Source organism: Lactuca sativa, chromosome 8 (assembly GCF_002870075.4).
Source record: "Lactuca sativa cultivar Salinas chromosome 8, Lsat_Salinas_v11, whole genome shotgun sequence".
NCBI lineage: Eukaryota > Viridiplantae > Streptophyta > Magnoliopsida > Asterales > Asteraceae > Lactuca > Lactuca sativa.
Genome location: NC_056630.2, coordinates 278,711,579 through 278,727,454, shown reverse-complemented (window position 1 = coordinate 278,727,454; position 15,876 = coordinate 278,711,579). Strand labels below are relative to the sequence as shown.

The 15,876-nt window shown below is 35.0% G+C and overlaps 1 protein-coding gene across 1 annotated transcript; it reads right to left on the bottom strand.

The window, feature by feature from the left end:
* Positions 1–14,068: 14,068 nt before the first annotated feature.
* On the bottom strand, positions 14,069–15,667 carry LOC128127984 (zinc finger BED domain-containing protein RICESLEEPER 2-like). Its single transcript, XM_052766736.1, has 3 exons — positions 14,660–15,667; positions 14,257–14,566; positions 14,069–14,157 (listed from the first exon to the last, which is right to left on the bottom strand). Exons 1-3 carry the CDS (start codon positions 15,665–15,667, stop codon positions 14,069–14,071), a joined length of 1,407 nt encoding a protein of 468 aa, XP_052622696.1.
* Between the last annotated feature and the right edge of the window lie 209 nt (positions 15,668–15,876).

Here is a 15,876-nt window from a genome sequence, read left to right as displayed (position 1 = left end):
TTATATTACATGTACTTTATAATATGCTAGTTTGGGTAATACCTTGGAAAATTGATATTTTCATGTATAATAGAGAAAACATAGATCCAAGGTACTTAGGGTTGCATGTACACCTTAGGAGTGTTAGAATGTTCAAAACCCAACAGATATGACCAGTCCAGCCGGACTTGAAGCAGTCCATGGACCTGTACTTCTAGAAGCCTTGGACGAAATTCTATAGGGCCTCCTATAGATTTCGTCCAGTCCTCCCAAAGGAGTCCATCAGCTCAACTTTGCAACTATCAGTGATTTGCAAAACTAGTCTCCATTCTTTTAATCAGTTTCTGTAATCCCAAAATTAATTCCAAATTAATTTCTGATTAAATACCAATTAAATAATATGATTACTAATTAATATATTATTCTTGTAATATATTAATAAATCATAGCATACATGATCGAACCAACGGTGGAAGCATATGGTAGTCGACTCATTTCTGCTATATCTGCATCTGTACTCGGACTCTGAGTCTTACTCAGTTTGGTATTGCTCTAGATAGGCAACTCTCATTTTTTGGAATTCTCCATGCTAAAACATTTTAGCACCTTGTCCAAGTAAGTGCTTTGACTAAGTCCAAATAGTCTTCTACTCCTATTTCACAATATCCTTATCCCCAGAGTATAAGCAGCCTCTCCTAGATCCTTCATAACGAAACATTTCCCAAGCCAGGACTTAACCTCCTGTAAGGTTGGAACGTCGTTTCCTATGAGCAGTATGTCATCAACATACAATACTAGAAAGCTAAATATACTCCAAATAGCTTTGACAAATACACATGACTCATCCTCGCTCCTAGAGAAACCAAACTCTTTGACTTTCTCATCGAAACAAAGATTCCATCTGCGAGAAGTTTGCTTCAATCCATAGATTAATTTCTCAAGTTTGCACACTCTATTGAGGAATTTAGCATCCACAAAACCCTCTGGTTGACACATGTAAACATCTTCAGCTAGTTACCCATTAAGGAAAGTAGTTTTGACATCCATCTACCATATTTGATAATCATGAAATGTAGCTATGGCCAACATAACCTTGATAGACTTGATCTTAGCCACAGGTAAGAGGGTATCATCATAGCCAACCCCTAGGGTTTGAGTAAAGCCCTTCGCAACAAGTTGTGTCGGTCTTTTTCTTGAAGATCCACTTTCACCCGACTGTGCTACAACCTGGTACTTTGTCAACCAAGTTCCAAACTTGATTTTCATACATGGACTGGATCTCGCTGTCCATTGCCTCTTTCCACTTGGCACTCGCTGGGCCCGCCATGGCTTCCTTATAGTTAGTGGGTTCATCCAAATTTATCAATGTACTATCACTGATAAACGTATCGCCTTCTGTAGTTATATGGAAACCATAGAACATAGGTGGAACGCTAACTTTACTGGAATGTCTAAGAGGTAACGACTCGTCAACTGGTTCAACAGGAATCTCTTCCTTAGGTTGAGTGCTAGTGTTAGAGGTTGTTTCACTGCTTGACTCTTGAATCTCTTCAAGATTAATTGTCCTCCCACTGTCCACTGGGCATATGAGTTCTCTTTCGCGAAAGACTCCCTTTCGTGCTAAAAAGACCAAGTTTTCACTAGGTCTGTAGAACAAATACCCAAAGGATTTTTGTGGGTAGCGGATGAAAATACAACGCTCACTTCGAGGTTCGATCTTGTCGTGAGTCTCTTGTCTTACGAAAGCTTCACAACCCCAAAAATTGATTTGTGCCAACGAGGGAACCTTCCCCGTCCACATCTCGTGAGGTGTTTTGGCAACCTTCTTAGTTGGGACTAAATTAAAGATATGGGCGGTAATATCTAAGGCATACCCCCAGAATGAGATTGGTAGCGAAGCTCGACTCATCATAGAACGAACCATGTCCAACAAGGTTCGATTGCGCCTCTCAGCTACACGATTAAGTTGTGGTGTCTAGGGAGGTGTCAATTGTGAAACAATTCCACATTCCCTAAGATAGTTGTGGAACTCGATACTAAGATACTCACCACCTCTATCAGATCATAGCATCTTTATCTTCCTGCCTAATTGATTCTCCACTTCTTGCTTAAACTCTTTGAACTTTTCAAATGTTTCTGACTTATGTTTGATTAAGTAGATATATATATATATATATATATATATATATATATATATATATATATATATATATATATATATATCCATATCTTCTATAATAATCAGTAAAAGTCACATAGAAGCGATTTGCATCCCTTGTGATCGATCTGAAGGGCCCACACACCTCTATGTACATGAGATCCAACAATCCTTCACCTCTTTCACAAGAACCAATGAAAGGTGATTTAGTCATCTTTCTAAGCAAACAAGACTTGCGCGTGTCCTCTAACCTATGGTCAAATGACTCCATCACTCCATCCTTTTGTAATTTGGCTATACACTTCTTTTTGACATGTACAAGATGACAATGTCACAAGCATGCCTTTGATGGGTTTTGGTCCTAAGAACATCCTATGTGCTCATACAAACCCTAATGCTTGGATCTAGGTTTCTCTATTGTACATGCAAGTTATCCAAGACTATAAACCCTAATTCTAGCATACAAGTAATCATATTAGCATGAGAATAGGTTTAAGATGTTACCTTGATTGTTATGTAGCAATAACAATCCCAAATCTCCTTGTATTGACTTTAGAAAGCTTAGAGTCACAATTGTCACTCCTCTAATGGTTCACAAACACCATAAGCAAGAGGATGAACCGGAGAGAGGATGGAGGCTACCCAAAACGTGTTCTAACCCTAGAAGAAAGCTTCACCACGTTTTTGGGTCATAAGGGTCTTATATATAGTTAGGCAATTAGGGTTATCTAATAAGGAAACCCTAATTTGGATGCTTAAGCCCTAAGAAACCCATAGACTCCTTTAATTAAGGCCTTGGACGATTTCCTTATAGGCTTCCCCATAGAATTCGTCCACTCCTTAATACAAGGCAATCCATGGCCCAAATTGCAATTATCTTATAATTACAATTCCACTCCCTTAAGTTTAATTGATCTCTTTTAGTCACAAAACTAATTACCAATTAATTATTGACTAATATTAATTAAACAATATGATTTCTCCTTTAATATATTATTCTCATAATATATTAATAAATCATATTTAATCCTTTCTCTCCATAATTCATCCTATCAAGTTGCTTTAGTGAAGGCAACCCAAAAGGACCATGCACCATCGGGTCAAGTACATACCAAAATAGTTATGGACTTAGACACTAATCCAACAGTCTCCCACTTGGATAAGTCTAATAACTATTCTGCGTATGACTTCAGATCCTGATCTGCAATCGTAGCTTTCCAAAGCCGCTGTCAGCTCTGATCCTATCAGATACGCGTTTCTTTAGATAAGGGATCATATATTCCTCCATTCTAGATATCGTATGAGACATGATTTCAAATCATTCTCTTTGTACTATATCTCGATTCCCGATTTATGACGACTGACTAATTGAACAAATCAAATTAGCCCTAGCCCGGCCGAGCATTTACGTTTGTCATCACTAAACCATCGAGGGGCCCAAACATATCGCTTTTATCCTACTTTGGATAAAAGGAACGGATAAACTTTGATACAATGCTTGCTTGCACTTACTCACCGAATCACACACAACAATATGTTTTATAACACCAAGTTACTAGTGTGTTTACATATTATCAATGTGCAACCGATTCGCAAGATACAACTCACACATCTCGGTTTCAAGAATATAAGATGTTATCGTCTCACCAATCACTCGTGATACAATTCATGGAGTGATCCAAGTGAGCGTGGGTTTAATCCAATGCTCAAATCATATTCATAAGCACTCATGAACATTGCAGCAAACATTTGCTTATGTCTAATACCTTATAGACAATCCACACACCAATTCACGACAGTCTTCATTCATATCTACTTCCAACATATGAACGACTGTGGCCCATTCGAATAATTCGATTATTCTTAATAAACTCAATTATTTTGGAAGTCAAAACATGCAAAGTGAAACACAAGAATAATACTAATCCCATATGGCCTCAAACCTTTGAGTATAAATAAAACTCCTTTTATTTATCACCATATCGATTACTCATTATTTGTTGTTTCGGGTAATCAACTTCTTACTTGAATTATTACACTTGTCCCATGCTCTTAGCATGCACACAATGTTTACCTATGGTTCTTACTTTGTGAAATAGATCAAATTGAACACATTTCCAATCACTCTCATTTCACAACTCCTAATCCCTTTTCATAAGTTAAAGAATATCAAATTCTTGCTACTTACAGAATATGTTAGATTCTAACACTTTATGCAATGATCCTTTCGTAATGTCACTGCACCAAAGTCACGAAGACTATTGCCAATGATATTACAAAGTCCTTTAACAGAGATTATTACAAGACAATTCCTTAGATATGATGTCTCTCACTCAAATTACATTCCTTTGAACATCCTTTTGCATAAAAGTTTCTAATCTAGACATAGATTTTCAATATTCAATTCCCAATATGGATACATTTCCATATTTTCCATATGACAACTTATTCTTAATAGAATGTTGTCTATTCATAATAATGTCGATATGGTCCATCCAATATGGAAACATTTCCATAATTTCCATATGACAACTCATTCTTAATAGAATCTTTTCTATTCATAATAATGTCGATATGGTCCATCCAATACCATGCTTCCAACTACTCACAAGCGACCAATCCTCGTCAAACTTTGGATTGTCCTTTGATAGTTGTTTAATTATTTTAGTCAAAACCAATTCTAGTCCCTTTTCCCTCTAAATGCGCCCGACATTTGGAAAATTTTAGAATGGTCAAACATTAAAGCATTTGCAATCGATCCTATACCTGAAGCGTATGGGACACGACGCATAATGTTTTATTTGCTATGTTCTCAAAATCCGAATTGTGAAGAGGAATGCCGTAATGATAATCGAAATTTTAAGAACACACTATGTTTCTTTGACTAAGTTATTAACATTTCACAACCTAAGCCTTTAGATTTGAAATGAAGCATAATATTCTCTCCCTTAATTATAGCAAAACAACTTTACAACCCTTACGACTTTGCAAGGTATAACTCTTGTTTTCTATAATTAATATTGCCAACTTGCAATACGTTCCTTAATAATCATACAATCATAACATTTATGCTCCCACTATCATGATGATTATTATAAAACATAACACTTATGCTCCCACTAGCTTTGACATGTATTCAGAAACAGCTTAACTTTCAGAAAAACAATGCTTATTGAATTTCTTAAGTTCTTGTTTCTAATACTTAGTGCTTTGATAATCTTTTATCAAGGCTTCTTGAACTTATACACTTTTGCATTAGATAGTTCATATGTGTGTGTAAACAATTGCCAAACCTCACAATTCAAATTATGGAAAGGGATACCGTAACCATAATCAAATTCGAGAATGCAATTTTACAATCACTATCTTCTTAAAATCTTTCTTAGTGAAAGCATTTCCTCACAATCATTTTCATGAAGGAGGAAATCTTATGACACTTAGATTTAAACGGTGTATTTGTTCCTATCCATGTGAATTTGTCAAAACCAAAGTTTACAACAAATTCAAATTCATATGGATCGAACTTTCTTGATCTCGATTTCTTGCCTTTATGGTAGCACAGCTGCCCACCATTTCTTCCAAGTAGTTAAGCAGCTCATCTTTTCTTATCAATGTACTTTCCATTGATCAAGGTCCTTGCCTTTTATGCATTCAAATGAGAACTCATAGGACTCACATGCATAATTAACTCAATTGGAACGGCATAGAAACAAAATAATGTCAACACGATATGTTGTAAACCTCAACTCGTGTGCTAGTGATGATCGATAAGGTCTATTTGATTTGTTCTTGAAAACTTTCAAGACCAATAAGACTCCCAGATTCTCTTGTCAAAACATTTCTTGACAAACAAATGTTCAAGAGTTAGTGTAGCTTTTATCAAAACTCTTCATAAATTGGTCCTAGTTGGTCTTTGTCTTTTCCAAGACATCACAACTTTCCACATTTGATGAATGTTATAAACCTTCTTAATACTTTTCCACTCAATGTCACAATCTCAACTCTAAGACTTGTTTTGGAACGAAGTATGATTGACTTCTTGATTTAACCATTTCTTCAATTCTTGATTCCTCTTCTTAGACATACAATTGTACTAACACTCACTTAGAGGATCAATTGAGATATGGTTCCTAATCATTAAGTCCTATCATAAAGCATAAAAGCTACTCTCCCTTCTTCTTAGAATGGATAAACTTTTATCTTTCTGCCTACTTGATTCTTCTTATTTGTTTTGCTATTGATTTAAACCTTTTCAATCAATTCATAATTACACTTAATCTTGTAAGTATAATCACATTTACTAAACTTTTAGTAAAACATGACGAATATCTTTGTTACTCTTATGATGGACTTGATCAACACGCAACTTTGTGTGCTCGATCTCCTAGTCCTTCACTTGACACTTTGTCAATGAATTAGTCTAATTTCCAAATATGAAATTTCTCATTCATCGTGCAACCAAGTTGCATGATTCCAAGTTTCTGTCCAATTGAAATTTGGGCGATGAGAAACTCTCCCTATTTGGTAAACTCTCGACTTTCCATAAATAACATAATAAGAACCAAATCCATTGTTGCTAATAATAGAAACATTCAAACATCAATTTTTCATATACGCCATTGCAAGGATAAATAAATAATATAAAATCAAATTTTATTTTATTGCGGAAAAATTTTGTCCTTACAATGCAATTCATTGAAAAACTATGCTAATACATCTTTCTTAGCAATCTAATTCTAACTCTAAGTAGTAGCTCAAGAATCTAATCTTCGAGAAATGCGATCGAAATCCATTCCTTCACGGTTAGCTTCTGCTCACTTCTTCCCTTAAGCTTCCTTTCTTTTCTTCGATCCTACAAAACATCAATTGCAATCTTATCACATTATGTATTAAGAATCTAGAATAGAAGCTTAAAAGAGTTAGTTAATGGATTTTACCTATATTAGAGTCATACTTTTCGACTCTCCTATCTCTTAGATCTCTTAGGTAAATGGGGCAGCTTCGTCTCCAATGCCCTTTCTCTTGGCAATAAAAGCAAATTGACTCTTTTGGAACATGACATGGAACTACTTTAGACATTGCCTTTCTCTTATGATCAAACTTTTTGATCATAGCATGTCTTTCGTTGCCATTGTCTATATCCATAGAGGTCTTGAAGGCAGATTCACCAATCAACTTTGCTTTTCTATTGCGCCAAACCATTGCTAATTTAGGAGCAATAAGCATATTGGTGAGATCTATAAGGGTCACATCGCGGTTCATCATATAGTACTCTCTTACGAACTCACTATATGAGTTAGGAAGTGACTGAAGAACCCAATCAACAGCCATTTCCTCACAGACGACGGTTCCCAACATTCTTAACCTATCAATGTGTGACTTCATCCCTAGGACATGTGCACACACCGGCTTTCCTTCTTTATGTTTACTTGCCAAAAGGGCTTGAGTGATCTTGAACTTTTCAAGCCTTTGAACTTGTGGGTTAGGGAGAATAATTGGAGGAGGTGGAGGAAGTGAAGTATGATCTCTTCTTACTTGATCGAATCGTGGAATATCATCTTCATGTGGAATGCTTGTTCCACGGGATTTGAGAAGACCATAGTTGTCAAACTTTGACATCTACAAAACGGGAGAAAATAAATTCAAGTTAGTTGATTGATTGAGTCCTTAGTAAATCACCCAAATGAGATACTAAGGCTAGGACCCAACACAATATTCTACAACTCGGGAGAGGGATGTCGTAACCCAAATTGCAGAGCATTTGAAGGTAAGTGAATGACGATTCACTAATTTCCACCATGAAAAATGAAAAAGAAATTTATGTTTTTAAATCTATGAAAACTCCTAGATCCTTTGAGATTCATTGAACGCTTCAACGGCATGTTTAAATCTCGATATGCCCCTCTAGTTTGTGACTGGGATGCCGAGGATCACAAAGCGGGTGTGAATAACCATGCAAACTTACATGGTGCCCTCACATGTTACAGTCACCTATTCGATGTGCTGGTAAACCACACACGCTCCACCGAACTATGACAAACATTGAGTCACCCTTTGCTACCTTTGCTTAGAACCATTTAGTGTGCCGGTAAACCACACACGCTCCACTAACGTCTTCGCAAGGGTATGAAGTGTAATTTCATGGAATTGCATCAATTCACTTTTGCCTAAGTAACTAAGATTGGGAATTTGAAAAACATTTAGTTACCTTTTATATTTCACTATACTTATAATGGAAGGTTTTCTTCCTATCCTACCCGTTCGGCTAACGACCCTCCACTAGTCAAGAGTGCGGTGGCTAAGAGTGGATACCCATTCAATCGCCATTTTATAGGCAATTTCCTTAAACACCCCTTATAGACCAGCTTCGTGAATGAGGCCTACTAACGGTAAGACTGACTTTTACTCATACATATATAATGTTAGACTTTTAATGTTATATATATATATATATATATATATATATATATATATATATATATATATATATATATATATATATATATATAGTATAGGGTGTATTTTACACTTTCAAAATATTAGGTGGTCAAATTTAATAATTATAACTTTAATTCAATTAAATTTTAAACCAAAACTTTTATGGATTTATTAAACCTCCTTTAATTATACACCTTAATTAATTAATAAAACCATAAGGGTGCAATTTGAACCTTTCAAAACAATACTAGGGTTTTAGAATTTAACATTCCTAAATTAAACCTTTAATCAACTTTTAAATTCCAAAACTTGAGGGCAAGTTTTGAAACATTTAAAAACATTAGGGTTTAGAATTTAAATATACATCAAAATTAAACTATTAATCTAAATTTAAATTCCAAAACTTGAGGGCAAGTTTTGAAACCTTTTTCAAAACATTAGGGTTCAACTATTTAAATTTCAAAAACAACAAAACTTTTGAAGTCAAATTTAAACTATAAAACCTAAAGGGGAAAATATGAAACATTTCATAACACAAGGATCAAATAACAAATAATCTAAATTAACATTTAATCACATAATCAATCAATTATCACATAAGGAAACAAATATTTTATTAATTGATAAATATCTTCAATTAGATCAAGAATATAGTCAAATATATCATAAAATCGGATTTATATTGATCTAATATGATAAAGGCAAGTATCTCAAAGATAAACAGCAAGAAATCCCGAAAATAGCTCCATCTGACGCTCGAACTCGCCGAGTACCACACTGTACTCGCCGAGTACCACACTGTACTCGCCGAGTACACTGTGGTACTCGCTGAGTTCATCAGGCAGATGGCTCAAAACTTGATTTTGCAACTTGAATAAACACACAAGGCATCAATACAATAGAAACCAATCAAGGCTCTGATACCACTGATGGGTTTTGGTCCTAAGAACATCCTATGTGCTCATACAAACCCTAATGCTTGGATCTAGGTTTCTCTATTGTACATGCAAGTTATCCAAGACTATAAACCCTAATTCTAGCATACAAGTAATCATATTAGCATGAGAATAGGTTTAAGATGTTACCTTGATTGTTATGTAGCAATAACAATCCCAAATCTCCTTGTATTGACTTTAGAAAGCTTAGAGTCACAATTGTCACTCCTCTAATGGTTCGCAAACACCATAAGCAAGAGGATGAAGAGGAGAGAGGATGGAGGCTGCCCAAAACGTGTTCTAACCCTAGAAGAAAGCTTCACCACGTTTTTGGGTCATAGGGGTCTTATATATAGTTAGGCAATTAGGGTTATCTAATAAGGAAACCCTAATTTGGATGCTTAAGCCCTAAGCAACCCATAGACTCCTAATTAAGGCCTTGGACGATTTCCTTATAGGCTTCCCCATAAAATTCGTCCACTCATTAATACAAGGCTATCCATGGCCCAAATTGCAATTATCTTATAATTACAATTCCAGTCCCTTAAGTTTAATTAATCTCTTTTAGTCACAAAACTAATTACCAATTAATTATTGACTAATATTAAGTAAACAATATGATTTCTCCTTTAATATATTATTCTCATAATATATTAATAAATCATATTTAATCCTTTCTCTCCATAATTCATCCTATCAAGTTGCTTTGGTGAAGGCAACCCAAAAGGACCATGCACCATCGGGTCAAGTACATACCAAAATAGTTATGGACTTAGACACTAATCCAAAAGCCTTGTCTATACCATTAGAAAGGATCAACATGCAACACATTATTTCATAAGTTATCTACAACCATCATAGTTTCATATACACCATTACAAGGCAATGCTTCAAAATAAAATAAACTATTATAATTAGCATTAATAGAACCAACTTTATTATTAAATAAAAGTTTAAATCCTTATTTGTACAAACCATGAAAAGAAATAATATTCCTCGTCATCACTGATGAGTAGCAACAATCATTCAAATTTAAACCTAACCTACTACTAAGCACTAAAGAGTAAACCCCAATCTTGGTAACAAGTGATGACTTCATATTTCCCATTATTAGTTTCATCTTCCCGTGCTCCACGTCCCTACTTCTTCTATGTGGGATTTATCTTCCCATCCTTGATGTCCTGCAAGTACTTCGGGTAGCTTCGTTTACAATGCCCCTTTTCATGATAGTAGAAGCACGTTGCTTCTTTTGGATCTTAGGAGGGAGGGGCAGAACCTGATTTTCCTTTGGATCCATTTGAAGAAGATCCATCATGAGACTTTCCCTTCTATTTCTTTGATGGAGCTTTCCTCTTTTTCCCCTTTCCATGTCCAATAACCAGGACTAGGGCAGCAACAGTAGGAGTGGATTCAACACCTTTTCCTTTCAATCCACTTTCAACAGTTCTTAACAAACCTTGAAGTTTGATCAAGGTGACTTCCTCTTTGATCAAATGATAAGTCATATTGAACTAATCATATCAAGGAGGTATATAGTGTAGGACTATATCAATAGCCAACTCTTCATCAAAGTTGACATTCAACTTGAGCAAACCATACACATACCTTTGCATTCTTTGCAAGTGGGTCGTGATGGACTCTCCATCCCTCATCTTGGTTGTTGTGAATGAGGTGACAATCTCATACCTTTCTTGATGTGCTATTTGATGGTACTTTTCCATCAAGTCCTAGCACATCTCGTAAGGCTAGAAGTCCTCATAGAATCGTTGTAACTCAGGAGTAATAGTGGCCACCATAATAGCCTTATACTCAGCTATTCCTTCGAAAGTAGCTTTGGATTCATCTATCTCTTTAAGCTCTTTGTCGAGGGCGTATTCCTTTTCCTTGTATCGCAAGGCTATTCGAATGTCACGAATCCAATCATTGAAATTGGATCCATCGAAAGTGACCTTCACACAAATGTTCAAAAGTAAAAAGGAGCTTGAGGAGTTGTTGTTGGAGTTTGAGCCAGAAGCGTTGTTTGAGCCAGACATCTAAAAAAGAAGAACAACTTCTGATTAGATAGGAAATCTTTAATATAACACCCAAATGAAATATTAAGGCTAGGACCCAAGACAATAATTCACAATTCAGAAAATGGATGTCGTAATCCAATTGTAATTATTTGAAGGTAGGTAAATGACGATTTACCAATTTCACCACGAAAAACGAAATTTAAAAGGATTAGGTTTTTGAATTGAAATTCCTACATCTTTGAGATTCATTAAACTCTTCAATGACATGTTTAATCTCGATTATACCCTTCAAGTTTGGATATCGAGGATCATAAACAAGGTGTGAATAACCATGCAAATTATCTTGGTACCCTCGATGTCATTTACCACCTAATCAATATGTCGGTTAACCACACACGCTCCACTGATCTATGACAATTTATGAGTTACCCATCTCCATGATTTGTTAGTACATGTTAGTGTGACGGTTAGTCACACGCGCTCCACTAACGAATTGACAAAGTGCAATGTACAATTCCATGGATTAGCATCAAATTCACATTTTCCTAAAGTAACGAAGATTGGGAATTTATAAATACACTTAGTTACTTAATATTTATCATTATACTTATTAATGAGCGAATTAATATCTTATCCTACCTGTTCGGATAACGTCCCTCCACTAGTCAAGAGTGCGGTGGGTAAGAGTGGATACCCAATGGCGGTCATTTTTCAGGTCACTTCCTTAAACACCCCTTATAGACCAGCTTCGTGAATGAGGCCTACTAATAGTAAGACTGGCTGATTTTATACATATATAAAATTATACCTTTAATTTTATAATAGTATAAGCGTGTATTTTAAACTTTTAAAATACTAGGGTTATAGAATTTAATATTTCAAAATTAAACTTTTAATTAAATTTTAAATTCAGAAACCAAATGGTCAATTTTGAAACTTTTCAAAAAATATTCTAGATCAAATTTTTAAGAATTAAATTAATAAAATAATTTAGTCATTATGTTAAAATTTTACCAAATCAATCTTATTTGATAAGGAAATCAGATTACCATTCAGAAAATTCAATTTAAGGCATTAAAAACGAATTATGGTAATTATCCTAATTTAAAAAAGATTTGAAAACCGAAAAATCAGCTAACAGACGAGTCAACTCGTTGAATCATGCCATGGACTCGTCGAGTTCAACATAGAACTCGTCTAGTTCAGGCTACATAATGCAAATTCTGCTTTGCTTTCGATATGGACAGATCACTATTGCATCAAATATAATAGAAAAACATCCTAGGCTCTAATACCAATGATGGGTTTTTAGCATATCCACATTCCTTTGTGATCATGCAACCCTAATTGCTTTGGATCTAAGTTTTTCTCTTGTTATACATGCAAATAGAAATTCCAAAGCAACAAACCTAATACTAGGATACAATTTTCGAAATCTTTATGAAAACTAGGATTAGAAGATTACATTGCTTGTTATGTATTAATAACAAGAATTCCTTGGTTGGTCTTGACTTCTGAAAGCCTAGTGCCTCAAGTGTTGCACCTCTAATGGAGTCACAAACACCAATAGCAAAGGATTAAGGAGAGAGGTTGGGAAGCACTTCAATTTTCAGCTAGGGTTTCTATTAGAAAATCATTTTGCATCCTCCTTTAGTATTTTGAAAACCATTTGAAAATTATTTTAAAAATATTTTCCTTAGTTTGAGACTGGATTCACACGAATGTTCCTCTAATTCACTCAAACCAAGGCTCTGATACCAACTTGTAACATCCATAAAAAAATTCACAAAAATTTAAAACTTTTTAAACAATCCAAAACCATTATTTATTACAAAATGTTTTCAAAATAGTTCCATATCAGAGTATCCAAGAAATCCAAATCAAAATAGGAGGAGGTGTACGTTCACACCTTTTCCTTCCCACGATCATCAGAAGTAGCTGAAATAAACTGATAAATGTAAGCTCGAAGGCTTAGTGAGTTACCCCCAAAATACCAACACCATACAAACCAAAACGATATCATATCAAACAATATGCATATAGAATCTACAGTATGACTGGACTGCCCTCTCTGGGCCTTCAGTCTATCTGGCCCACTCTCAGAACCTTCAGCATGTCTAGTCTACCCTTCCCAGGCCTACACCTGTATGGACCGTTTTCAGGGCCTTCGACCTGACTGGACCGCCCACACCGGGCCTTCAACCTATCTGGCCCGACCTGGGTCTGTTAGCCTTCAGCACACATAGGGGTGGCAAATCGTGCCATCGTTTCGTGTTTTTAGCTAACACGACACGACACGAATTAATTTTACCCAACCCGAACACGACACGACACGATGCCGTGTTAGTTTTCATTAACACGAACACGAAAAAATAAAAAACACGACAACACGATAAGACGACAAAATTTAACAAAAAAACGATTTCCATAATAATGTCATCGATAAGTTCTTGCAAAAATTAAGTTTAAAAACAAAAAACGCAAACTTAATGAAAAAAACAGCAAAAAATCACATCAAATAATGCTAAATATCTTCAAACTTGTCATTCCATCGCTTCATGTGTATCACTTCCCTTGCTATCCAATTCCATAATATCTTCTGTAAGATCTTGTAAACACAAGTCTTCATCACCTACAAATAATAATAAACATATTATAATAGTTAAATCACTTTATAAAAATGTTTCAAAAAAAAAAAAAAAAAAAAAAAAAAAAAAAAAGAAAAACCTACCTGAAATCCCAAACAACCAATCTTTTGCACAAATTATAGCTTCAACATTTTTATGTGCCAACGAACTTCGAAATTTATCAAGAACACGACCACCATTACTAAAAGCTGACTCGGATGCTACAATGGAAACAGGGATGCTTAAAATATCCCGAGCCATGGAAGCGAGTTCCGGATAACGATATTGATGAGCTTTCCAAAATGAAAGAACATTTATATCTTCTGTAATATCACTTCTTGGCTCATCTAGGTACATCTCCAATTGTGATTTTTGAGACAAAGCGAACTCCTTAGTTTCATAAACTGTGAACTCCTATAAAAACAGAAAATTAGTTAGTAAATGTAAAAAATCTGAAGTATTAAATTAATAAAAATTAATTAAGTACTAAAAACAGCTTCTACTTACCTGTAGCATTTCTCTTGTGCTTTTGCTAAGCATTGTGTCATTCTTTTTGTTGACACTCTTGCATGAATCACTTGTTGATATAGTTGATGTTTTGTAAGGCAATCCAGTAACATATTCACTAAAGAGATCATGTAACTTCTCCCGAACACGATCACTATGCTCATGAAAATTACTTCCATAGAGTTTTTTGTAAGTAAACTCAACATATTGCATCTTATATCGTGGATCCAACACCGCAGCCATCGCCAAAATAGGACTATACTCAGACCAATATTTTGAGAAGTTTCCATACATTTGGCCAGCCATATTCTTCATAAACTTATCCGAACTTTTCATTTCTTCTCTCAAAGTTCTTTCAACCGTCAAAACCGAAGGAAAATATAAGTTTGATGTGCAATATTTATTTCCAGAAAAAATGCATGTAACTTCATAAAATACTTCCAAGAATCTGAAAATCTTTTCCAATTTACCCCATTCCTCATTACTTGGACAATCCAAATAATTAGAATCCATTAGTGCTAATCGGGAAAAAGCACGACGATAAAAAATAGCACTTTCGATCATAAGAAATGTAGCATTCCATCTAGTGGGAACATCTTGTCGCAAGCCTTTTTTTGGAATCAAATTGACTTGCTTCACAGCATTCATAAAGTTAGTTTTTCGTACTTGGGAACCCTTCACGTACTTAATTGATTCTCTCACTTTGACAATGCCTTCATCAATAGCCTTCAATCCATCTTGAACAACTAAATTCAACACATGAGCACAACATCGAACATGAAAATAATCTCCATCACTACGAAGTGCACCTTCATTGCATAATTGACCTTTTAGGAGATTGACAAAAGTATCATTACTGGAAGCATTATCTAACGTTATTGTAAACAACTTTTTATCAATCCCCCAATCGGACAATATACTAGATATTGTTACTGTTAAGCATACGCCATTGTGTAGAGGTGGCATATATTGAAAACTTAAAACTCTCTTTTGCAACTTCCACTCCATGTCAATGAAGTGAGATGTAACACATAAAAAAAACCATCTGTATTAATTGAAGACCACAAATCAGCAGTTATGAAATCCTACCAGGAAGTAACTCAAACAGATTCTTAAGTTTCAACTTTTCTCTTTTAAACAAATTCAACACATCATCTTTAGCAGTGTTTCTAGTAATGGTGATAACTTTTTCATTCAAGTGCTGAAAGATTTCTCTA